The following is a 27,477-nucleotide window of genomic DNA, read 5'->3' on the forward strand; positions in this document are numbered from 1 at the left end:
TTGAGACCGGGGGGGGGGGTGCGCCCGTTTAAAAAGGGCTGTATACGCTACTGCTTACTGCACATTATATCTTCTGTTATGAAATCTGCTTCTTATTAAATCAGAAACCTGGGCAAAATTCGTAAATTCTTAAATCAACAGACTACAGTAGTGTGTGTATATATCACTTCTTGTTTAGACATTGGTAATTCTCATCTTATTGGACTTTCAAAAGAATAAATTCATCGTTTGCAGTCGATTCAAAACTCTGCCGCACATCACCATTACAGTAATATAAAAATATCCGATTTGCATATTGGCTGACGGTTCACTTCTTGGCTGCCGGCTGCTTCACCTCACATGATATGGTATTACACCAACTCCTTTATCCATTAATTTAATCAATTAATTTACCCCCCCCCCCCCCTCGGGCTCGTAATTATTACATAGGATTAGTAAATTTCTATAAAATAAAAGAAAACTGAAGGAAAATGCAATAAAGGGAAAACATGTTCAGAAAAATTGCCAAATTTTCCGACTCCGACCCCTCTGAGTTGATTATAGTGATGTGAAACTTCATTTTGATTAAAACATTCAAAATATTTTTAGCACTACTGTTCGGTTACTTTCCATCAATTTATGATACAAATAATTATATATTTTTACAGAGATTATATTGATAATTGTATTATTTTTCCATTCCCAATACTAGTCGTGTTCTAGCGGATGAATCAGAATATCATGCACCTGTAAGAAAATAAGACAAAAATTAAATTAAAACAAATTAAAACGAATAATTTATTTACTTAAAATATATACTTAAGTATAGATGTTCAGTTCACCTTTAAGGGTAGACAAGGTATTGTTGGTCGAAGCAGCATAAAAAAATTTCTAAATCAATATATTATTGAAAAATAAGACTTTCATGTTTTGCAAAAGTTCATTCTACAAATCATATACTTTGAAAACTTGCTTTAAATTGTTGTGAATGAGTTATGTACGTTTTGCACAAATGTTGTCAAAAACCACAGGACCTACAAAAGTATATCTGTGATATTTGAATTCTTCTACACACTCGCTATGAAATGATCAATGCAATTTTTGCCAGTTTTTTTATTCGGTTTGTTGATAATAACGGTGGTTTGGAAAGACTGTCATTATTGTCATACCGTAAAACCTGGATAGTTAGCATATGTGCTTACTATCGAGCGCTTTTGAAAACATGAAATTGTACCAAAGTCCGGCGCTTTACATGTTTACCAATTGAGCTAATGGGGTTGAGACACACATTTGCAGGTTTACTTGTTCGTTTATAACTATGTGTATCGATGATTTGCTCAAAACCCTTTACACTTTTGTGGATTGGGCACTTCGTTTTTGCATGTTTTAAAAGCGCTCGATAGTAAGCACATATCCTAACTATCGAGTATTGCGCTAAATGTGTATAGGCCTGTTTACAAGATAAAAAAGAGCACATAAAAATAGGCTAATGCAAATAATTATTTGACCAAAACATCATTGATTGTTTACAATTGATATAAAAATCACACAACCCTGGTCCAAATACACACAATCATACCTGCACATGAAGTGGTGCTTGTAGGGCGTAGACCACTGCGTTGACAATATCATCGACTTCAAGACTCTGTAAAAAGATAACATGGGGCCTATTACGATGTATATAATAAAGTACAATGGAATATTTAAGTGATTAAGAAATCGCACCTATCAAAATTTGACCAGCTTTGCCGCTGTTTCACTTAATTAGAGAATGAATTTGGAGAAAACCTTCTGATAATTACAAACACTCGCTGAGCAGCAATACCTTCCCGCTAAGCTTTTAATCCGATAAGCTGATTATCTATTTGTTTTCATGAATTGGAAGACATTCTTTGTTGTATTACTGAGCTCAATCATCTGAAATTACTGGATCGTGAGCCACCCAGGCTGGTGGCTCAGCATAGTATTTTATTAACAGAAGGTTTTCTCCAAATTCATTTCCTAATGTGAACCCATATTTCATAATGCAGAGTTTATCCCTTATATACTGTGTGTCTTGAATAGCTATTGCAGCTCACCAACCCATATCTCATACAGAGTTAATCCATGTATCTTGAATAGCTAGCTATTGCAGTCCACCAACTCAGTGGTTAAGGAATGTCCTTCTGATATCAAATAATTTAGATTTCTTGAGAATTCGCGATATAATACAAATATTATGACAAATTATCAAAATTTGATATTTTTAAATTTTTAGGGGGGATGAAAAGCCGACGATCAATTGAACATTTTGACCTTTCATATTGAAGATATATACTTCTTCCCAAAAAGACCTAAGTTTGTTTGTGCTTTGGGGAAACAAATCCATATCTTCAATACAAAAGGTCAAAATTTCAACTGATCGTCGGTTTTTCATCCCAGCTACATACACTGTAAGTACATATCGTTAGATTAAGATTTATAAAGTTTACTTCGAGGCACGGTTGTTTGATGTATATATATAGAATTGGCTTCATTATTCACTAAATGCAAACTATAGATGGCGCTATTTATCCTAAACAATATTTCTTTATTTGCAAGGGGTAGGAGATTAATACTGACATTAAAACACCTGGAATAGGTGAAAAAGCAAAAAGGAAATTTTATAAACATATTTTATCAAACAATAAAAGGAATTATTTGTATTAAAAGCTTGAAAGAGTAATTTTTAGTAACTAAATAGCGCCACCAATTTTGTCATTAATAGATACATTTATATCCGAAAAAGCTTTAATACTGCTATAAAAGTGAATAATTTTGTAAAAGAGGGGAAATTAAAGTTGAGAATGACTCAAAAGCATTCTGTATACAATAGCATGATATCAATTTTAGCTGTTTAAGCATAAATTTTAGTTGTACATGATGTTTTGTTTGAAAAACTAATAAATGATCCCATCAAACAACCGTGGAGGACTGTTAGATATCAAAAATATCAAATTTTAATCACTTGGCATAAAATGTGAATCGTGAATTAAAATTGATATCGAAAGGACATTCTTCGTTCGATATCTCTGATATGCTCTCATATGCGGTAATTTGCGTAAATGCTAATTAATTATGCAAATTAGTGGGTACCTTCACTATATAATACATTAGAACATATTAGAAACACTTTGGCCAAGTTTCAAGGAAACGTATGCAAAATAAAAGTACGCTGAACATTTATGCATGAATTTTTAGCAAAATATTGGCAAAAAATTACATATTAATTATGAGCTTCTCTAGTCATTTTAGCTCATTAACTTGATTAATTATTGATAAAAAAACAATAACATACAAAGAAAATATAAATTGATATATTTTGAAAACCGTATGTCCGATTTCCTTCAAACAAAAGACATAAGTGAGCTTTGTTCTGCTCAATTAATCTGTTTAAAACATGCTTAGAGCACTTTCACTATGCCTCAAATACCACCTTAATTATAAACTCACAGGCACCGTGGTGTAAATGGCCTGAGCTGCTTCCTGGCCTAAAGCTCGAAGTGGAAATTCAGTTTTGGTCCATCCCGGACAAATGGCCTGCAAGAATAATAATGCAATAAAAGAATAACAAAAATAACGTAAATTAATAATGATGAATAACAATGATAAATAACAAGTTAAGAAATTAGTAAATAAAATGCAAATAAATAAATAACTAAATGAAAATAATAAATCGACAAGATGTCCCAGAATGATCTATACCGGGAAAGTTGAATTTTTTAAGGTATGAAGGGCATTAGTATTGGTAGTATTGTTTTAAATTCTAATATCTACATCTATTTAGCTTTCTTAGAAATTTTAGATTTTAGAAATTTGACGTTTTTAATAGAAGTTACAGAATATTGCGTAAAATTGGTGAATTCGGGTTTTTCACAAAACAACCTATTTTGAAAATCTGTAAAATTACTAACTGTTCAGCGCAAAGTTATTTGGAAAATGTTATGCAGATACTTTTGTTCTTACTTTCCTAAATAGTCTATATCTATCGATTATTTATGATGTTACGAAGTAATCCTTGTATGGAATAAATGATTTGTTACGCTTGAGTGACCCTATACTATTGTTTCTTTGTTGGCAGTTTTGAAGATTACGGTGTCTGAGTTTCATCATTTTAAAGTCGGCAAAGATTGATTTGTCATAAAAGTATAGAGAATGTTTGTCCTTAGTGTCGTAACATTTATTTATGTCCACAGTATATGGGCAAACCGACAGCTACGTAAAGGAGAAGATTAAAATTGACTGCGGAGGATCCTTGAGGAAGTTATATTCTCTGTAACAATGACATTTTTGGATAAAAATTGTGCTAAAAATTACATAAAAGTATGTTTTTTAACCTAAATATCTGAAGTTATATTGAAATGTTTCACTTAATTCCATATCAAGAATTGTTCAGCGTTGTTCATTCTACATCTGTGCCAAATTTGATGTATTTCCTATAAAAGAATGTGGATTTCTCCAGCACGGCTTGACGATGGTGATAAAGCATCCGTGTGGTATGATGCCTTTACGCTGTAAATTACACAAATGCAGTTTTCGTTCATTTTAGTAATATCAATGTCACGCCAAAACGAATCAAGCTATTTCCATGAAAGTCACAGAATAAGTAGATGACATGTGTGCCATTGTATTGCATTTATCAAAATTAGATACACTGTTGACTATATATTTTTAATATTTTTTTCAAACACGGTATAGAGCATTCTGGGACACTCTGTATATATAAGTAAATCCTTAAAATGAGTTTTTATTACGTAGCAGCTGTAGTCATGCTGCAACATTGCGCCCCAGCTGTAGACCCAGTTGTCGTAGTAGGCCTACTTTTTAGATTCTTGGGCGCACTGAGCGTAAAACATTGGGGTCAACAATTGACAACTTCCGTCGGCAAAAAGTATTTTCGTCGGTATATTAAAGTGTGCTCCACCCCGGTTCCAAAAACCTGGCTACGCCACTGCTTCCTTCTCCAAATTTATTTACCTTTTATGGAGTTATTGTCTGAGACTGTAGGCTCCTCTAAGTTGTATCAGTAGTTGTTGTTAGTAGGCCCTTAAATACTCAACTAAAATACGATATAAGCAAAAATGATAGACTTAGGCCTACCATGACTCTTGTTTTACTGGCAGTGTAAACATGACTTACAGTAATATGACATGATTTTATAACCTGCCCATCATCACGGCCAAATGGCCGAATATTGCATTATACAGGATACACAACAAATATTATGAAAGAAACAAAGTACACGTTAAGACAAAAATATGGAAAATTCTCAAATATTTTAATAGTCAATATACTTACCGCGACTCAAATGTGAGATTTAATTTTCCGTAATCAAATGGTAATGCATGGCGCAGACCTTCTGTCAGGGCAGTCACTGGCACTGCATATTTTACTTGGGCAGTAAACACGACTAATAGTCAATATACTTACCGTGACTCTAATGTGAGATTTAATTTCCCGTAATTCTTGGCGCAGACCTTCTGTCAGGGCAGTCACTGCAAATTTACTGGCGCAGTAAACGTGAAACGGACCAGAGACAATCATATGACCTACAACACTGATAAAATCATAACCAAACATATAGGTCTATTCAGTATGGAATGAAGAAAGTCAAACCTATTGCACAGATAACAAGAATTTGTCTTTAAAAAAGACAAGTTCACGGATCAGGTGTATAGTACATGTACTTTGAGTTACTTTGGTCTAACATTTAATATTCATATCTAGCCTACTCTGCACTTATTCGACAATAAATAAGTGATATGAGGCTTAATAATGATACCCGTGTCTTGACTCTGGAAAACAATTTTTTTAAACCTCATTTTGCATTTAGTTTTTTAAGCCACCTCCCGGAGCCACCTGCAGGATCTCATTTTGCATTTAGGTTTTTAAGCCACCTACAGGAAACAAATTTGGCTATAGCTACGAAGAAAATTGTATACAATTATATATTAGGAATTATTTCCTAGCCTCTTAACCACACTAGTGGGCTACAATAGCTATTGAAGACATACACACATTGCTGGGTTATTGCAAGAGTCAATAAACATTCAATTAACTAAAGATAATGGACTTAGTTTTGTGCAATATAGTTATATTGAACTTTTTTCTGAAGTAAATCGTCCATTGTAACTTGCTGCATAGTTTTCTATACAGATAGGCCTAATCACAAAGTAAACATTCAGTATACTGACCATGACATGCCTACCTAGCTTTGATTAACCAATCAGCTATGTGTATTGTCAGGTGATGGCTATAAGCCAAATGCAAACATGTTTATAAAAAAGGCCAACAATTTCCTACACTGAAGAGACTCACTGCCAGATTTAAGGGCTAAATAGTGCTTGTCATGTGGGGCAGGATTAGATAAAGGCATACAAACTAGGGTATGAGATATTAGGTATCATTTCCCAGCCTCTTAACCAAAGGGTTGGTGGGCTACACTAGGTATTCAAGACACAGGATATGTAAGGGATGAACTGTGCATATGAGATGTGGGGGCAAGTGACATTATTTCACTGCCGTGAAAAAACATAGAACAATCCAAACAGACAAACAACTACGACACACGTGGAAGTAAACCAACTTTAAACCAGGCTTTATAAAAGACACGGATCAGATGTAGTACTAGTATTAATTTGTTCTAACTTTCAATTTTCATCTAACCTACTCCGTTGCACTGATTTGACAATAAATAAATGACTTTCCCCACCCCGATGATACATTGAGGGCATCTTATACCCTAATGTGACGTATAGACCCACCTTGACCGTGATGACGTTTGAAAAATGGATTCAAAATCTCAATTTTGGCCTCCATTTTCCTCCCTCCCCTCATGATGTGGGTGATGGCAGATATTTGTAATGAGTGAATTTTGTCTGCAGCTTAAGGCCCGGTCACACTATGACGAATAGGGGTGAACGGCAAGCGACGTTAAGCTGCGAATTGCAATTTTGAATTTACCGTCACTCACCGTGTGCTGCCGTTGTCGCTGACGAATCCGTTAGCGACCGCAGACGGCCGCAATTATTCGTCGCGTTCGTCGGCAAATTTTCAACATGTTGAAAATTTTGTGACGGCAAAAGAATCAGTTGTGATTCCGTTCAGATTTCGTTGGAGACCGCAACCCTCATTTCTTTGACGTTTCCATACCGTGCGAAGCCGTGTCTAGTCGTTTTGAGGTCGTCACAATTTCGTTGGTAGTCGTTGGTAAACGTCACTTCGATTTCAATAGACTACCCGGCACGATGCAATTTTAAAGTTCATATGAAAAGAAAATAATATCAATAATAATCAAAAATATTAATATTTCTGATTATTATTGATATTGTTATTGATATTGATGTTAATATTTTTGATTATTATTGATACTGATATTAACATTTTTTATCATTATTGATATATTGATATTGATATAATAGTTTGGATTATTATTAATATTGATTTTCATATTTTGATTCCTATTGATATTTATATTAATTTTTTTGATTATTTTTGATATGTGTAATATTTTTTATTATTATTGATATTGATATTAATATCTTTGATTATAATAGGCCTAAAAGATATTGATATTAATATCTTTGATTATAATAATTGATATTGATGTTAATATTTTTGATTATTATTGATATAGATATTAAAAGTTTAGATTATTATTTATATTGATTTTACTATTTTTGATTATCATTGATATTTATATTGGTTTTTATATTATTATTGATATGTGTAATATTTTTGAATATTATTGATATGTGTAATATTTTTGATTATTATTGATATCGATATTAATATTTTTGATAATTATTGATATAGATATTAATAGTTTAGATTATTATTGATATTGCTTTTACTATTTTTGATTATTATTGATATTTATATAATTTTTTATTATTATTATTGATATGTGTAATATTTTTGATTACTATTGATATTGATGTTGATATTTTTGATTATTATTGAAATAGATATTAACAGTTTGGATTATTATTGATATTGATTTTACTATTTTTGATTATTGTTGATATTGATGTTAATATTTTTGATTATTATTGATATTGATATTTTTGAGTGGATGATCAGAACGTTGTGAAGAGTGGGAACGCCAAAGGGGACTATACGACCCGCACACACACAGGCTTTGATGTCGGCTGCTGAGTCACGTCATCATCACCGCAATCCACCGTCAGCTGCCGTTCCTTGCCGCAAGCAAATCCGCTGCCAGCCGTCTGACCTCGTTGCTTGTTGTCGGGCTCCGTCCAGACTTCGTCACTCATCGCCCAGACAACGTCCGGATTTGGTCGCTAGTCTCCGTTTCCTGCCGCAGCCTTTCGTCCCTTGCCGTCGTGTTGTCGCTAAAGGTCGTTCCCACTCGTCACCGAATCTTGTTTTTGCTCTTTTTGTCGTCGCTTTGCCGTCAACATTTTGTGATTTTCACGTTCGTCGCCTTTCGTTGCTTATCGTCCGTCATCCACTCAAAAATATCAATATCAATAATAATCAAATATATTAACATCAATATGAACAATTATCAAAAATAGTAAAATCAATATCAACTAGACTTAGCTGTGGTCTAAGACCACGAACACAGCCGTGTTGTTACCCCTTAATGACCTTTGACCACAAAATATAAGAAAACCCCATAGACATTGGCTAATATCAATGTATGTGTGTACGTGGCATCACTTTGCCATGTTATTTGTGGCAGAAGGGGCATTTTGAAAGTTTTTTGTGTCAAACCGGATATGACCCTTAATGACCTTGACCTATGACCCCAAATAAAAAAATACCATATATACATTGGGAAAACACAATTCATGTGTGAACATGCCATCACTCTCCTATGTTTTTCTTAGCTAATAAAAATTTTTGAAAATATTTCGATTTATACCGGAAGTGACCCCTTAATGACCTTTGACCCCAAATCTGTGTACACCATATTGACACTGGGTAATAACAATGCATGTGTGTGAGTGGCATCACTGTCCTACGTAATTTGTGGGAGAAGATGCATTTTAAAGGTATTTCGTTTTATGCCGGAAATGACCCCTTAATGACCTTTGACCCCAAATAAAAAATACCACATATACATTGGGTGACTGTAGATTATGTGTGAACATACCGTTACTGTCCAATGTTTTACTTAGCTAATAAAAATGTTTTGAAGGTATTTCGTTTTATACCGGAAGTGACCCCTTAATGACCTTTGACCCCAAATCTGTGTACACCCCATAGACACTGGGTAATAGCAATGCATATGTGCAAGTGGTGTCACTGTCCTACGTAATTTGTGGGAGAAGATGCATTTTAAAGGTATTTCATTTTATACCGGAAATGACCCCTTAATGACCTTTGAACACAAATAAAAAAATGTCATATATACATTGGGTAAACACAATTCATGTGTGAACATACCATCACTCTCCTATGTTTTTCTTAGCTAAGAAATTTTCTTGAAGATATTTCGATTTATATCGGAAGTGACCCCTTAATGACCTTTGACCCCAAATCTGTGTACACCCCATAGACACTGGGTATTAACCATGCATGTGTGCAAGTGGCGTCTCTGTCCCACATCATTTGTGGAAGAAGATGCCTTTTAAAGGTATTTCTTTTTATACCGGAAGTGACCCTTAATGAGCTTTGACCCCAAATAAAAAAAATACCACATATACATTGGGTGACTGCAGATCATATGTGAACATACCGTTACTGTGCTATGTTTTATTTAGCTAATACAAATTTTTGAAGGTTTTTCGTTTTATACCGGAAGTGACCCTTAACGACCTTTGACCCCAAATCTGTGTACACCACATAGATACTGGGTAATAGCAATACATGTGTGCAAGTGGGGTTGCTGTCCGACGTAAGTTGTGGGAGAAGATGCATTTTTAGTTGAAATCACGTTTTTGACCCCTGTGACCCCTGCGTGACCTTTGACCCCGCAAGTTTCATATGACATGTAGGGGCACGGTCAATGATTATTGTGACCAAGTTAGGTCAAAATCGATGTAAGCGTGTGAGTGCTAGAGCAAATGTAATGGTTGACAGAAAGAAAGAAAGAAGAAGAAAGAACATGTAAGAAAAAAGACACAGCCGTGACTAACGTCACGGCTGTGTAATAATAATCCAAATTATTATCTATATCAATTATAATCAGGATTATTAACATCAATATCAATAATAATCAAAAATATTACACATATCAATAATAATATAAAAAAACCAATATAAATATCAATAATAATAATAAAAAATAGTAAAATCAATATAAATAATAATAATAAAAAATAGTAAAATCAATATAAATAATAATCTAAACTTTTAATATCTATATCAATAATATATTAACATCAATATCAATTATTATAATCAAAGATATTAATATCAATATCAATTAGGCCTATTATAATCAAAGATATTAATATCAATATCAATAATAATAAAAAATATTTACACATATCAAAAATAATCGAAAAAATTAATATAAATGAAGACTGTAGTGGAAGAAGTGCTCACGTGCCAAAATACTAGTTCTGAGAAAATGGGATCTAAAGTTTTGAAATTTGTCTGCTGATCACAAACTTTATTATTTTGTACTAAAACTTGCAGGAGTAATTTTATATTAACTATTATTCTTTTACAGCTATAAATTAATACATTGTTACTTATTGATTTTCTATAATCGATAATCGATATCTTGCACTTGAGTCTTTTTTCCACTACAATCAGTGGTCAGCTGTAAACAAATGGATTTTTCTCAAAATTGAATGGCAATATAAGTTACAAGTATATATTTTTGGAATGCCCATATAGAGAGGAACAATTTGATGTATCATTTGTGTAAACCGGATGTTGCTTAAAATTTGACCTCGTTTGACCTTTGGTTGACCTTGAGCTTATAACTCCTTAACTAAATGTTGTAGATATGACAAACCATATATTTTTGTAATCCTTATGACACAACGAGCAATTTGACACTAATTTGATAGTGATCAGACCAATTTGAAAATTTGACCCCAGTTGACCCCTCACGTGACCCCTATTTCTGAGGGGTCATATCGGCCAAAATTTTGAGAAAAAAATTGCTAAACCCCAAAGACTTCAAAACAGTCAATAACTCATTTTCGCCAAAATGGCACTTGAGTACATTATCCACTATGGTCTTCAAATATCAATAGGAATCAAAATATGAAAATCAATATTAATAATAATCCAAACTATTATATCAATCAATATATCAATAATGATAAAAAATACTATCATCAATATCAATAATAATCAGAAATATTAATATTTTTGATTATTATTGATATTATTTTCTTTTTATATAAATAAAAATAAATAAATAAAGAAGAGCTGAGTTGCAAAAGGGCTTACATCCACTTTTTCTGGTTCTGAGAAAAACACAAAAAACTGTTTTGAATTTTTTTTTTAATGTAATAAATTTATTATGGGTATGGTAAGATAAAGCATGTAAATACTAATATAAAAACACGTTTTGGCAAATCAGTGATATGTTTTTGTAATTAATTTGGGTAATTAAAATTTCAGAAATGTGGATGTAAGCCTTTTTGCTACACAAATCGATGGAAATCATGGATGTAAGCCTTTTTGCAACACAAGTCACCCAAAATTACATAATAAAGCAATTTATTGACTCAAGTTGGTTTTATTTTTTCAAACACATGACATAATTAATACATAAAGTACATCAAAACATATTTTGTTTCTTAATCTCATCCTTGGTCAAAAATAGGGGGGCACATTTTTTTTTGGATTATTACAATGTATGCCTATAATATTTGAGGTAATACGAGCATGTTTTACACAATTTTGAGTAACTGGTGTTAGTAATAGTTACAACTAGTCCCTAGACAATATAACCAAACTATTTTGGTCAAACTCTTCCCACTCTGGATGGGGGGTAGGTTGGGGAGGGGCTGCCATAGTTTGATGATTTAAGTTGATGGAACCAATATGACATGCATGTACTTGACCTGTTATAACCAGGCATACAAGTAGGCCTATGCTTGAAGGAATCACCATTTTGACTATGATAGAAGGAATCAAAAGCCCCCTCGCCCCCCCCCCAATTATTTTGAGTGTGGGGGGGGGGGCAGAGTAATAAAAATAATTATTATTAATGATAATAATTATTAATAAAATTAAAAAAATAATAGTAATAGCCATGACATTTCATAAACGCACATATCCATCAAAAACCAAATGCCGATTAAGGTTAGTCACATTGGCATTCTACACTTTTGTATAAATTAATAACAATTATTTTAAATCATTAATATTATTTTTCAAGCTTGAACAAGAGTCCATTCTAATCTTAACGGGATACCTGGATGAAAATTAGAACTATAGGTCCTTAAACTTGATCACCTACATCCTTGATGAACATGAAGTGGGTAGCATAGCAACAAGGAAACAAAAGGACATTGAAACACAGCATTGTTATACTTCCACCTTTAATTTACATAACAGTACCAGTAATGTGTATAATGTGGTGTATGGTTGTCATACATTATTAAATTATTTAAAGTAAATAATCTTGTTATTACAATGTTAGTTAAAGGCATACAAAATTGTTATTTAGTTATACAAAAGTTATAAAATAAAACCTAAAGAATAGTCTTTTGATATTATAGGAAACATTAAAATTGTATTATTTTAATTTTATGGTTAAAAATAAAGTTTTAAAAGACCTACAACTTGGTTTCTTATTATTTAGTTATACAACATACAAACGTTAAAAAGTTTTAACAGATCTCCATACTAGTTTTTTGATATAGGCCTAATATAGGAAATATAATATTAAAATGTTGTTGCTTTATTTTTATAGGCCTACAACATGGTTTCTTATTAATATTAGTTAGGCAAACAATATAGAATAGTTATAAAGTTTAAGACCTACAAAATAGTATTTTGATATTATAGGAAACATTAAAATTGTTCTTTTGATTTTATAGGCCTACAGCTTGGTTTCTTAATATTAGTTATCATACAGAAGTCTTTTGATATTCATAGGAAACATTAAAATGTTGTTACTTTATTTTTATAGGCCTAAAACTTGGTTTCTTATTAATATTATTTAGGCATACAATATAAAATAGTTATAAAGTTTAAGACCTGCAAAATAGTTTTTTTTATTATAGGAAACATTAAAATTGTTCTTTTAATTTTATAGGCCTACAACTTGGTTTCTTATTATTAGTTACCATACAAAAGTTATAAAGTTTAAGACCTACAGAATAGTATTTTGATATTATAGGAAATATGACATCTTCAAACCAGTATTGATTAATACTTTTTAATTAGAAAAGTTGTAAAATCTAAGTAAACAAACACCACACACGCACAGGGCAATAGCTGGTGGGGTGTGTGTAATGGACATAAACAATCAATACAATGACCAGCTGACCAGTCATATGATATCAAACTCGATCTCTAATTGGTTAATAGGTCACTTATTCAATAGGGGGCAGTGTTCATGGATACAAGCCTTTTTGCAACTCAAGTGGATTGGATGTAAGCCCTTTTGCAAAACAACTTACATTTCAATGGGCTATTACTGTAGGATGTAAGCCTTTTGCAACAAAAGAATGGTATCATTGGGTAGCTCTAGTTACACTGTATGCAAAACTGGTGCTATCTCAATTTTTGTCAGGGGTGGACGTAAGCCCTTTTGCATTTCAGCTCTTCTGAACTTTAAAATTGCATCGTGCCGGGTAGTCTATTGAAATCGAACTGACGTCAATAAAACGTCAAACATCGCACAAAAAGACTTGATTAGAATTTACCGTCACTCATCGTGAGTTGTCGTTAGTTGTCGCTGAGAATCCGTCAGCGACCGCAGACGGCCGAAATTATTCGTCGGGAAATTTTCAACATGTTGAAAATTTTGTGACGACCAAAAAGTAGTTGTGATTCCGTTCAAATTTCGTTGGAGACCGCAACCCTCATTTCTTTGACGTTTCCATACCGTGCGAAGCCGTCTCTAGTCGTTTTGAGGTCATCACAATTTCGTTGGTAGTCGTTGTCAACGACCATAAAAAAAGACTTGATTAATTTCTACAATCCTACAAATGCATATATCTATCTCATGAATCGCACAAAAGTTTAAAATCTTTGACCATCGTTTAAAAATCGTAACCCATCGCAGACCACCGTTTCAATACTCGCAAACAATATCCGTCACTCTCCGGACAAAATTCGCAAGTCACTGTCGCACCAAGATCGTTACAATTTCGTTGCTTGCCGCAACGTGTCGTCAGGGTTCGAGATGTGACGTCGCCTGCCGTTGGTTATTCGTCAATGGACGTTGACAACGACTACCAACGAAATTGTGACGACCTCAAAACGACTAGAGACGGCTTCCCACGGTATTGAAACGTCAAAGAAATGAGGGTTGCGGTCTCCAACGAAATTGGAACGGAATCACAACTACTTTTTTGTCGTCACAAAATTTTCAGACGAATAATTGCGGCCGTCTGCGGTCGCTGACGGATTCGTCAGCGACAACTAACGGTAACCCACGATGAGTGGCGGTAAATTCAAAATTGCAATTCGCAGCTTAACGTCGCTTGCCGTTCACCACTATTCGTCATAGTGTGACCGGGCCTTTATGGAACAAGTGATGTAATGAAAGATCAAGCACAATTATCAATAATATTATCATTATATCTAATGTTTTCAAAAATGCTGATTATATTCAACTGATCCTTTAATTCTTTTTAGGAGTGTATATGCCCTTTGAATCCATTTTCAATGTAAATGCTGTCTAATTGTTGAAACTATTGGTTATGACTGATTGTAAGTGTTTAAAAAAAATTTAATCCACCATTACCACACATTTCTACCGATTTAGTAATACGTAAAGTAAATTACATTTCTTTTGTATTATATTGTTTTTCAAGGGTCGATTTTTAACAAATTAAAAGATAAATAGATATTAATTTGGCATTGATTTGTAATGTAAATGTTGATTTTAATTGTTAAAATTATTATCACAGTTAATAGTATGGTTTTAGAATAGAAAATTTGCATAATTATCAATCGTTTTGCATATTTAGTGTTTCTAGACTTAAAAACATGTTTTCTGCCAATTACGATTTTACGCAGGTTGAGAGGTTGCGCGCAGCTTTTCTCCGATCAATCAACAATTTGGTATATATGTCATTGGCATATATATCTTGAAATATTCGGAACCAATTTAGAATTTAACCTTCGTAACTATGGAAACGACCTAAATTTCGTATTTTTCCCAAAAATGTAGATTTTACAATATTTAACGCATCGCAACGCACTGATTTGACATTCTATCAAAAATCCGCTCTGAGTAAGTTTAGATAGACATGTCAGAGACCTACCTACCACATTTTGGTCACTATAGGACTGATAATTACTTTAAAAGACTGCGCGCAGACTCCCCCATTAAAAGACAAATATTGCGTCCGTTACCATAGCAACCGCATATAAAAATTTTTTTTTTGCCTGAAAATTAAAAGATAAAAAAATTAATAGATACACCATTCCACCAAATATGAAGTCCATAGGTTAAGTAATTTGGAAAATCACATTTACAAGTTCAGTCTCCCCTTAAATGGGCTAAATAGTTGTCATGTGAAACAGGATTAGATAAAGGCATACAAACGAGGGTATTTGATGTTTGGAACCATTTCCTAGCCTCTAACCACAGGATTGGTTGGCTACAATAGCTATCCAAAAACACAGGATATGTTAGAGATAAACTGTGCAGAGATATGGGTTAACATTGTTAAAGTGGATCATAGTTCATTTTTTTTGGAATAATATAAGTTTAAAGTGTTAATGTGCTAGTGTTTAAAAGTATGCAATTCTTTTAAATTCAACACTTGTAGAATAAAGAGGTAATACTAGACTTAGCTGTGGTCTAAGATCACGAACACAGCCGTTTTGTGACCCCTTACTGACATTTGACCCAAAAATATATGAAAATCCCATAAACATTGGCTAATGTCAACGTATGTGTGCACGTGGCATCACTTTGCCATGTTATTTATGGCAGAAGGGGCATTTTGAAGGCTTTTTTGTCTCAGACCGGAAGTGACCCCTTAATGACCTTTTACCCCAAATAAAAAATACCACGCATACACTGAGTAACATCAATTCATGAGTGAATGTACCGTCTCTGTGCTATATTTTTCTTGGCTGATAAAGTTTTTTGAAGTTATTTCGTTTTATACCGGAAGTGACACCTTAATGACCTTTGACCTCAAATCTGTGTACACCCCATAGACACTGGGTAATAATAATGCATGTGTGTAAGTGGCATCACTGTCCTACGTAATTTGTGGGAGAAGATGCATTTTAAAGGTTATTTCGTTTTATACCGGAAGTGACCCCTTAATGACCTTTGACCCATATAAAAAAAATTTCACATATACACTAGGTAACTGCATATCAGATGTGAACATTCCGTTACTGCCCTATATTTTGTTTAGCTAATAAAAATTTTTGAAGGTATTTCGTTTTATACCGGAAGTGACCCCTTAATGACCTTTGACCCCAAATCTGTGTACACCATATAGACACTGGATGATTACAATGCATGTGTGCTAGTGGCGTCACTGTCCTACGTAAGTTGTGGGAGAAGATGCATTTTTAGTTGAAAACACGTTTTTGACCCCTATGACCCCTGTGTGACCTTTGACCCCACAAATTTCATGTGACATGTAGGGGCATGGTCAATGATCATTGTGACCAAGTTAGGTCAAAATAGATGTAAGTGTGTGAGTGCTAGAGGAAATGTAATGGTTGACAGAAGAAAGAAGAAGAACTAGACTTAGCTGTGGTCTAAGACCACGAACACAGCCGTGTTGTGACCCCTTAATCACCTTTGACCCCAAAATATATGAAAACCCCATAGACATTGGTTAATGTCAATGCACGTGGCAGAAGGGATATTTTGAAGGTATATCGTTTTATACCGGAAGTAACCCCTTACTGACCTTTGACCCCAAATGTGTGTACACCATATAGACACTGTGTTATAACAATGCATGTGTGCAAGTGGCGTCACTGTCCTACGTAATTAGTGGAAGAAGAAGCATTTTAAAGATTTTCGTTTTATACCGGAAGTGACCCCTTAATGACCTTTGACCCCAAATCTGTGTACACCACATAGACACTGGATAATAACAATGCATGTGTGCAAGTGGCGTCACTGTCCTACAGAATCTGTGGAAGAAGATGCATTTTAAAGGTATTTCGTTTTATACCGGAAGTGACCCCTTAATGTCCTTTGACCCCAAATATGTGTACACCACATAGACACTGGGTAATAACAATGCATGTGTGCAAGTAGGGTCGCTGTCCTACGTAAGTTGTTGGAGAAGATGCATTTTTAGTTGAAATCACATTTTTGATCCCTGTGACCCCTGCGTGACCTTTGACCCCACAAGTTTCATGTGACATGTAGGGCATGGTCAATGATCATTGTGACCAAGTTAAGTCAAAATCGATGTAAGCATGTGAGTGATAGAGCAAATGTAATGGTTGACAGAAGAAAGAACTAGACTTAGCTGTGGTCTAAGACCACGAACACAGCCGTGTTGTTACCCCTTAATGACCTTTGACCCCAAAATATATGAAAACCCCATAGACATTGGCTAATGTCAATGTATGTGCACGTGGCATCACTTTGCCATGTTATTTGTGGCAGAAGGGGCATTTTGAAGGTTTTTCGTCTCAGACCGGAAGTGACCCCTTAATGACATTTGACCCCAAATAAAAAATACCACATATGAATTGGGTAACCACAATTCATGTGTGAACATACCGTTACTGTCCTATGTTTTTCTTAGCAAATAAAAAATTTTGAAGGTTTTTCGTTTTATACCGGAAGTGACCCTTAATGACCTTTGACCCCAAATCTGTGTACACCCCATAGACACTGGGTAATAACAATGCATGTGTGCAAGTGGCGTCACTGTCCTACAGAATATGTGGAAGAAGATGCATTTTAAAGGTATTTCGTTTTATACCGGAAGTGACCCTTAATGAGATTTGACCCCAAATAAAAAAATACCACATATACATTGGGTGACTGCAGATCATGTGTGAACATACCGTTACTGTCCAATGTTTTACTTAGCTAATAAATTTTTTTGAAGGTATTTCGTTTTAAACCGGAAGTGACCCCTTAATGACCTTTGACCCCAAATCTGTGTACACCCCATAGACACTGGGTAATAACAATGCATGTGTGCAAGTGGCGTCTCTGTCCCACATAATTTGTGGAAGAAGATGCATTTTAAAGGTATTTCTTTTTATACCGGAAGTGACCCTTAATGAGCTTTGACCCCAAATAAAAAAATACCACATATACATTGGGGGACTGCAGATCATATATGAACATACCGTTACTGTGCTATGTTTTACTTAGCTAATAAAATTTTTTGAAGGTTTTTTCATTTTATACCGGAAGTGACCCCTTAATGACCTTTGACCCCAAATCTGTGTACACCACATAGACACTGGGTAATGACAATGCATGTGTGCAAGTGGGGTCGCTGTCCTACGTTAATTGTGGGAGAAGATGCATTTTAGTTGAAATCACGTTTTTGACCCCTGTGACCCTGCGTGACCTTTGACCCCACAAGTTTCATGTGACATGTAGGGGCATGGTCAATGATCATTGTGACCAAGTTAGGTCAAAATCGATGTAAGCATGTGAGTGCTAGAGCAAATGTAAAGGTTGACAGAAAGAAGAAAGAAAGAAGAAAGAAGAACCTGTAAGAAAAAAGACACAGCCGTGACTAACGTCACGGCTGTGTAAGAAGAACGAGATCTGATTGCGTTCGCCTGCGACCGCGAGGATGCACAGCCAGCAGTGACAAATGAGTTATGACCCCGAATCTGTGAGAACCGGAAGTGATCCCTTAATTACCTTTGACCCCGCAAAAATATTACATAGTGCTTAGGATGTCATAAGGAATATTCCTGGTGAATTTCAGCTTAATCGGAACTTATACATGGATTTTGATTTTTTTAAAATTTATGATTGACCTTTTGACCCCCTTAATGACCTTTGACCTCAATGGAAAAAAAACCACATGTACACCGACAAAATGCATTGTTCAAATTTTAATTAAAAAATTCTATTTTGTTTATTTGTCGAGATAAAAATTCTTAAAGTTATTTAGATTAAAACAGGAAGTGACCCCTTAATGACCTTTGACCCCCAAAAATAAAAATACCATGCATACATCAGGTAACACTGATTCATGTATGATGATTATATTACTCTGGTCTGTTTACATTTTGAGATAAAAAATTTTTAAACTTTTTTGATCATTTTGGTTTTGACCGGAAGTGACCCCTTAATGACCTTTGACCCCAAAACTGTAGGCATCCTAAAGACCCTAGCTAGTAGTAGTGCATATGTGCTAATGGCGACTCTCTGCTATGTAATTTGTAAAGACAGTGATTTTTTGAATATTTTTTACAAATTTGTCAGACTTTTACCGGAAGTGACCCCTTAATGACCTTTGATCCAAATTTTGTGGTATAACTTTTAGACAATGAATATAGATCATGCATGTGTGTAAGTGACGTCACGATGCTATGTAATATGTGGGAGGAGTAGCATTTTTAGTGAAAATCCAAGTTTTAGCCATTGACCGGAAGTGGATGACATTTGACCGGAAGTTGATCATGTGACATCTGTGGCACCACCAAACGGTTCTACTGACCAAGTATGGTCAACATGCCTGAAAGCATGTGGCTGCGATGGCTGATTATGATGTTGACAGAAGAAGAAAGAAAGAAAGAAGAAAGAACGCGGTAAAAACAATGCACAGCGCCGATGGCGGCTGTGCAACTAGACTTAGCTGTGGTCTAAGACCACGAACACAGCCGTGTTGTGACCCCTTAATTACCTTTGACCCCAAAATATATGAAAACCCCATAGACATTGTCTAATGTCAATGCACGTGTCACACGCGGCATCATTGTGCTATGCTTTTTGTGGCAGAAGGGGCATTTTGAAGGTATATCGTTTTATACCGGAAGTGACCCCTTAAGACCTTTGACCCCAAATATGTGTACACCCCATAGACACTTGGTAATAACAATGCATGTGTGCAAGTGGCGTCACTGTCCTACTGAATCTGTGGAAGAAGATGCATTTTAAAGGTATTTCATTTTATACCGGAAGTGACCCCTTAATGAGATTTGACCCAAATAAAAAAAATACCACATATACATTGGGTGACTGCAGATCATGTGTGAACATATCGTTACTGTCCCATGTTTTACTTGGCTAATTAAAAATTTTGAAGGTTTTTCGTTTTATACCGGAAGTGACCCCTTAATGACCTTTGACCCCAAATCTGTGTACACCACATAGACACTGGGTAATAACAATGCATGTGTGCAAGTGGCGTCACTGTCCTACAGAATCTGTGGAAGAAGATGCATTTTAAAGGTATTTCATTTTATACCGGAAGTGACCCCTTAATGAGCTTTGACCCCAAATAAAAAAATACCACATATACATTGGGTGACTGCAGATCATATGTGAACATACCGTTACAGTGCTATGTTTTATTTAGGTAATAAAAATTTTTGAAGGTTTTTCGTTTTATACCGGAAGTGACCCCTTAATGACCATTGACCCCAAATCTGTGTACACCACATAGACACTGGGTAATAGCAATACAAGTGTGCAAGTGGGGTTGCTGTCCTACGTAAGTTGTGGGAGAAGATGCATTTTAGTTGAAATCACGTTTTTTGACCCTGTGACCCTCGCGTGACCTTTGACCCCGCGAGTTTCATGTGACATGTAGGGGCATGGTCAATGATCATTGTGACCAAGTTAGGTTAAAATCGATGTAAGCATGTGAGTGCTAGAGCAAATGTAATGGTTGACAGAAGAAAGAAGAACTAGACTTAGCTGTGGTCTAAGACCACGAACACAGCCGTGTTGTGACCCTTTAATGACCTTTGACTCCAAAATATATGAAAACCCCATAGACATTGGCTAATGTCAATGTATGTGTGCACGTGGCATCACTTTGCCATGTTATTTGTGGCAGAAGGGGCATTTTGAAGGTTTTTCGTCTCAGACCGGAAGTGACCCTAAATGACATTTGACCCCAAATAAAAATTCCACATATGAATTGGGTAACCACAATTCATGTGTGAACATACCGTTACTGTCCTATGTTTTTCTTAGCAAATAAAAAAATTTGAAGGTTTTCGTTTTATACCGGAAGTGACCCCTTAATGACCTTTGACCCCAAATCTGTGTACACCCCATAGACACTGGGTAATAACAATGCATGTGTGCAAGTGGCGTCACTGTCCTACAGAATCTGTGGAAGAAGATGCATTTTAAAGGTATTTCGTTTTATACCGGAAGTGACCCCTTAATGAGATTTGACCCCAAATAAAAAAATACCACATATACACTGGGTGACTGCAGATCACGTGTGAACATACCGTTACTGTCCCATGTTTTACTTAGCTTATAAAATTTTTTCAAGATATTTCGTTTTTTACCGGAAGTGACCCCTTAATGACCTTTGACCCCAATTCTGTGTACTCCCCATAGACACTGGGTAATAACAATACATGTGTGCAAGTGGCGTCTCTGTCCCACATAATTTGTGGAAGAAGATGCATTTTAAAGGTATTTCTTTTTATACCGGAAGTGACCCCTTAATGAGCTTTGACCCCAAGTAAAAAAAATACCACATATACATTGGGTGACTGCAGATCATATGTGAACATACCGTTACTGTGCTATGTTTTACTTAGCTAATAAAAATTTTTGAAGGTTTTTCGTTTTATACCGGAAGTGACCCTTAATGACCTTTGACCCCAAATCTGTGTACACCACATAGACACTGGGTAATAGCAATGCATGTGTGCAAGTGGGGTTGCTGTCCTATGTAAGTTGTAGGAGAAGATGCATTTTTAGTTGAAATCACGTTTTTGACCCCTGTGACCCCTGCGTGACCTTTGTCCCCACGAGTTTCATGTGACATGTAGGGGCATGGTCAATGATCATTGTGACCAAGTTAGGTCAAAATCGATGTAAGCATGTGAGTGCTAGAGCAAATGTAATGGTTGACAGAAAGAAGAAGAAGAAAGAACCTGTAAGAAAAAAGACACAGCCGTGACTAACGTCACGGCTGTGTAAAGAAAGAAGAAAGAACCAGAAAGAAAAAAGACACAGCCGTGACTAACGTCACGGCTGTGTAAAGAAGAAGAAAGAAAGAACCTGTAAGAAAAAAGACACAGCCGTGACTGACGTCACGGCTGTGTAAAGAAGAAGAAAGAACTAGACTTAGCTGTGGTCTAAGACCACGAACACAGCCGTGTTGTGACCCCTTAATCACCTTTGACCCCAAAATATATGAAAACCCATAGACATTGGCAAATGTCAATGCACGTGTCCACGTGGCATCACTTTGCTATGCTTTATGTGGCAGAAGGGGCATTTTGAAGGTATATCGTTTTCTACCGGAAGTGACCCCTTACTGACCTTTGACCCCAAATGTGTGTACACCATATAGACACTGTGTTATAACAATGCCTGTGTGCAAGTGGCGTCATTGTCCTACGTAATTTGTGGAAGAAGAAGCATTTTAAAGATTTTCGTTTTATACCGGAAGTGACCCCTTAATGACCTTTGACCCCAAATCTGTGTACACCCCATAGACACTGGATAATAACAATGCATGTGTGCAAGTGGCGTCACTGTCCTACAGAATCTGTGGAAGAAGATGCATTTTAAAGGTATTTCGTTTTATACCGGAAGTGACCCCTTAATGAGATTTGACCCCAAATAAAAAAATACCACGTATACATTGGGTGACTGCAGATCATGTGTGAACATACCGTTACTGTCCAATGTTTTGCTTAGCTAATAAATTTTTTGAATATATTTCGATTTATACCGGAAGTGACCCCTTAATGACCTTTGACCCCAAATCTCTGTACACCCCATAGACACTGGGTAGTAACAATGCATGTGTGCAAGTGGCGTCACTGTCCTACGTAATTTGTGGGAGAAGATGCATTTTGTGTTGAAATCACGTTTTTGACCGGAAGTGACCCCTTAATGACCTTTGACCCAAAATAAAAAAAATACCACATATACACTGGGTAACCACAATTCATATGTGAACATACCGTTACTGTCCTATGTTTATCTTAGCTAATAAAATTTTTTGATGATATTTCGTTTTATACCGGAAGTGACCCCTTAATGACCTTTGACCTCAAATCTGTGTACATCACATAGACGCTGGGTAATGACAATGCATGAGTGCAAGTGACGTTGCTGTCCTACGTAAGTTGTGGGAGAAGATGCATTTTTAGTTGAAATCACGTTTTTGACCCCTATGACCCCTGCATGACCTTTGACCCCACGAGTTTCATGTGACATGTAGGGGCACGGTCAGTGATCATTGTGACTAAGTTAGGTCAAAATTGATGCAAGCATGTGAGTGCTAGAGTAAATGTAATGGTTGACAGAAGAAAGAAAGAAAGAAAGAAAGAAAGAAAGAAAGAACCTGTAAGAAAAAAGACACAGCCGTGACTAACGTCACGGCTGTGTAAAGAACCTGTAAGAAAAAAAAGACACAGCCGCGACTAACGTCACGGCTGTGTAAAGAAGAAAGAAGAAACAAGAGCTATATAGAAATTGTCATGCGAGACATGACACACAAGCCGACCTGTTGATGGGTCAAGTTTGAGCAATTTAGAAATTTGACCTTTGACCCCTAAACTTTGACCTTTTGGGTCATAAATATTTTTAACATGTTTAGAATGTCGTAAGAATAATTCCTGTTGAATTTGAGCTCGATTGGACCAATTTCGAAATTTGACCTTTGACCCCTATAACTTGACCCTTGGGTCACGGATGGGGTCAACTGCTCTTGCATTGCGCTTAGGATGTCATAAGAAAGATTCCTGGTGAATTTCAGCTTAATCGGAACTTATACATGGATTTTTTTTTTTGATTGACCTTTTGACCCCCTTAATGACCTTTGACCTCAATGAAAAAAAAACCTTATGTACACCGACAAAATGCATTGTAGTAGTTTAATTAAAAAATTCTAACATATTTAGTTCTTGAGATAAAAATTCTTGAAGTTATTCAGCTAAAAACAGGAAGTGACCTCTTAATGACCTTTGACCCCCAAAATAAAAATACCATGCATACATCAGGGAACACTAATTCATGTATGATGGTTATATTATTCTGGTCTGTTTATCTTTTGAGATAAAATTTTTTGAACATTTTTGATAATTTTGTTTTTTGACCGGAAGTGACCCCTTAATGACCTTTGACCCCAAAACTGTAGGCATCCTAAGGACCCCGTCTAGTAGCAATGCATGTGTGCTAATGGCGACACTCTGCTATGTAATTTGTAAAGACAGTGATTTTTTAAATATTATTTACAAGTTTTTCAGACTGTAACCGGAAATGACCCCTTAATGACCTTTGACCCCTTATCAATGAACACCCTATATACACCGACCATAGACGAGTCATGTGACCAAACCGTGTCATCATCGCATGTTGTTTGTAGGAGAAGATACATTTTGAAGAAAAATCACATTGTTGACCTCTTTATCTAGGTCAAAGGTCACACGTAGTTCAAAGTCATATGACATGTGCGGGCAATGCCAACGGTCCTTCTGACAACGTTTAGTTAAAATACGTCAACCCGTGACTGAGTTATACGTACGAATGTGGTCGACAGAAGAAAGAAGAAGAAGAAGAAGAAGAAGAACGCCAAGAAGACAGTACAAGCCGACGTTTGTCGTCGGCTTGTAAGAAAGAAAGAACCTGTAAGAAAAAAGACACAGCCGTGACTAACGTCACGGCTGTGTAATAAAAGACGGGGTGGGAGGAAGAGGAGAGGAGATTCTACTTTGTAGAATCACGGAATATAAACTTCGTGGATGAAGGTTGGAGAAATCAATTTGGTCCATGCATCAGATATGATGAACTATCTTTCATGAAAGTGGTAATTCTTGGCTCACATGTCCCAAAGTTGCCAAAATGCCTAAATCGGTAACATTAGGCAATTTTCATCTTGAAACACTGGGATAAGAATTATCACCTTCATGAAAGATGGTTTTTAATATCTGATCCATGGACAAAATTTAGAATGATTTCTCCAACCTTCATCCCCGATGGTCATTTGGGTTTTTGTTTTTTTAACACGCTTAAAATGCAAATGATAGCCAGGTGTCTACCCAGCAAACACAAAAACGTTTTAAAAACGTTTAAAATAAGTTATATTTTGGCTTTTGGTTTAGTAAAAACGTTTTAATAACATTAAAATGTCGGGTTGTATAAAGGTCATGATAACGTTTTAAAACGTTTTGTATGAAAACACACTACAAAAATATTTTTAAATGTTTTCAAAAAATGTTATTGTAAACTATTTTTGCAAACATTTTTGCCAAATATTGTATCAATACTTAAATAACATTATGTTAAAATATTTGAACCCAGCAAACACAGAAATGTTCTTAAAATGTTTTTTCAAAACCGTTTAATAACATTTAAATGTCGGGTTATATAAAGGTCATGAAAACGTTTTCAAAACGTTATTGAAAATATTTTGGGCAAACATTTTTCGCAAAATATTTTTTCAACCCCAAAATAACATTTTGTTTAGAATGTTTTGTATCAAGTTTTCAAGAATGTTTTTGGAATGTTATTAAAACGTTTTTATACCCTTTATATAACCCGACATATAAACGTTTTTTTTGTAAAACATTTTTGTTTGCTGAGTAGTAGATTATCAAAAAATGTTTTTTAAGGTTATGAAAACGTTTTATACTCTTAATATACCCTTTATATAACCCGACATTTAAACGTTTTCTGACAACCTTCTATAACCTTTTGCGAATGATGTCGAAAACGTTTTGTGTTTGCTGGGTACCTATTCAAATGAATGATATGTCCATCGTCGACATTCCTTTCTCTCATAGACTTGACAGCTTCTCTCGTACATATTGACAACCCCAGAACGTTGACCTACAGAGGGACACAAGTTGCCATTTTAAGATTATTTTGAAACGAGATTTGTGAACATTAATCTAACACATTCGCACTCTGATAACCGAAGATGACGACGATGTTGTTGATGATAAATGTTGTTGTTATCATGTTTATTGTTGTTAACTTTCTGCTGTTGATGATAATGACAATGATTTACTACCATCTAATTTAGCCCCTTAATAAGCTAATTTAATATAGAATTTACCCCCTAATGAGTTTTTGGCTAGTAAAATGAACAATTGTACCCTTTTTGGACTCGAAATTTGAAAAGGTACCCTAAACAAGTTTCAGAAAACTACCCTTATTCTTGAAAATCAGTGTTTTTTAGAGTTTTAATGCGTCACGCGCGTAACTTGCCTTGCCTAAAACAGCACCCCTTTTTACTTTTTTTTTGGTCATGCATGCGTACAGACCATATATGTGAGTGGCCCCCCGGGCGATGATGGAAGATGAGGATGATGACGACGATGATGATGACGATGATAACGAGGACTACAAATAAAATGAATATACATGAAGTTCAAGCTGTATCAAAATGATTGGTACGCACCAGTTGATAAGACCGCTTTATCAAAATATAACCCACCTAGTTTGTGGATAAATAAAACTTAATGGTTATAAAACTATAAATTGTGGTCATTTCAATATGATCCAATGTTACATTCGGAAGAAGCAAGCTATTCAATCAATGAATACCAATCATTTAGCTGTCTATCTGTATCATCCAATTCCTCACATCAAACATATTCTTCCAATCCTCTGTCTTCCCATCTATGATGGTAGCTGGATGACCTAAGGCAGCGTTATTAACACACACATCAACTCCGCCATATCTCTCTTTGATTTCTTTGAACATAGACAGGATTTCCTTCTCTTGGGTTACACCACTGCCGCGCCGCCACGGCCACCACAACTATAATGCGGCCCATACACCGTCAAGATTAGATCTATTCAATAATATTGAAGAGAAATATTATTTTGTTTCCAGTCCTGCATCTAGAGTTCCTAATATTGATCAATCAACGTGAACACCACCATGTACCACCACCACTTGGCACCACCACCACCACCACCATGCACACTACCACCACCACCACCACCTCCACCATGCACCACCACCACCAGGCACCACCACTTAATAAACACCAGCAACAAGAACTATATACCCCACCAAAACGAACAATAACACCACCAACACACTCATCAATACGATACGATATAATATATAATGTTTTAATATAATACATTTACTTATTGATGTTTGTACGCGGTTTTGTACCTTGACATCCGACGACTTGCAAACCCAACTGAGCGAATCGTTTGGCAATAGCAGCACCAATGCCAGCAGATGCACCAGTCACCAGAGCCACTCTACCCACCCAACGATATTCCAT

The 27,477-nt window shown here is 35.4% G+C and overlaps 1 protein-coding gene across 1 annotated transcript; it reads right to left on the minus strand.

Moving 5' to 3' along the window:
* Positions 1–687: 687 nt before the first annotated feature.
* LOC140161645 (dehydrogenase/reductase SDR family member 11-like) lies at positions 688–27,477 on the minus strand. The gene is made up of 7 exons (XM_072184944.1): positions 27,379–27,477; positions 26,820–26,996; positions 25,965–26,059; positions 5,428–5,554; positions 3,451–3,537; positions 1,559–1,624; positions 688–726 (listed from the first exon to the last, which is right to left on the minus strand). Exons 1-7 carry the CDS (start codon positions 27,475–27,477, stop codon positions 688–690), a joined length of 690 nt encoding a protein of 229 aa, XP_072041045.1.

This window comes from Amphiura filiformis, chromosome 10 (genome assembly GCF_039555335.1).
Source record: "Amphiura filiformis chromosome 10, Afil_fr2py, whole genome shotgun sequence".
NCBI classification, from domain to species: domain Eukaryota; kingdom Metazoa; phylum Echinodermata; class Ophiuroidea; order Amphilepidida; family Amphiuridae; genus Amphiura; species Amphiura filiformis.

Excerpts from the sequence above, each read along its gene's own strand:
- LOC140161645 (XM_072184944.1), bottom strand. The coding sequence starts at position 27,477 with ATGGAATATCGTTGGGTGGGTAGAGTGGCTCTGGTGACTGGTGCATCT. Across the intron at positions 26,060-26,819 it reads ATTGGAAGAATATGTTTGAT|GTCAACGTTCTGGGGTTGTC; the intron begins GTGAGGAATTGG and ends GTCCCTCTGTAG. Across the intron at positions 1,625-3,450 it reads CCATTTACACCACGGTGCCT|AGTCTTGAAGTCGATGATAT; the intron begins GTGAGTTTATAA and ends ATCTTTTTACAG.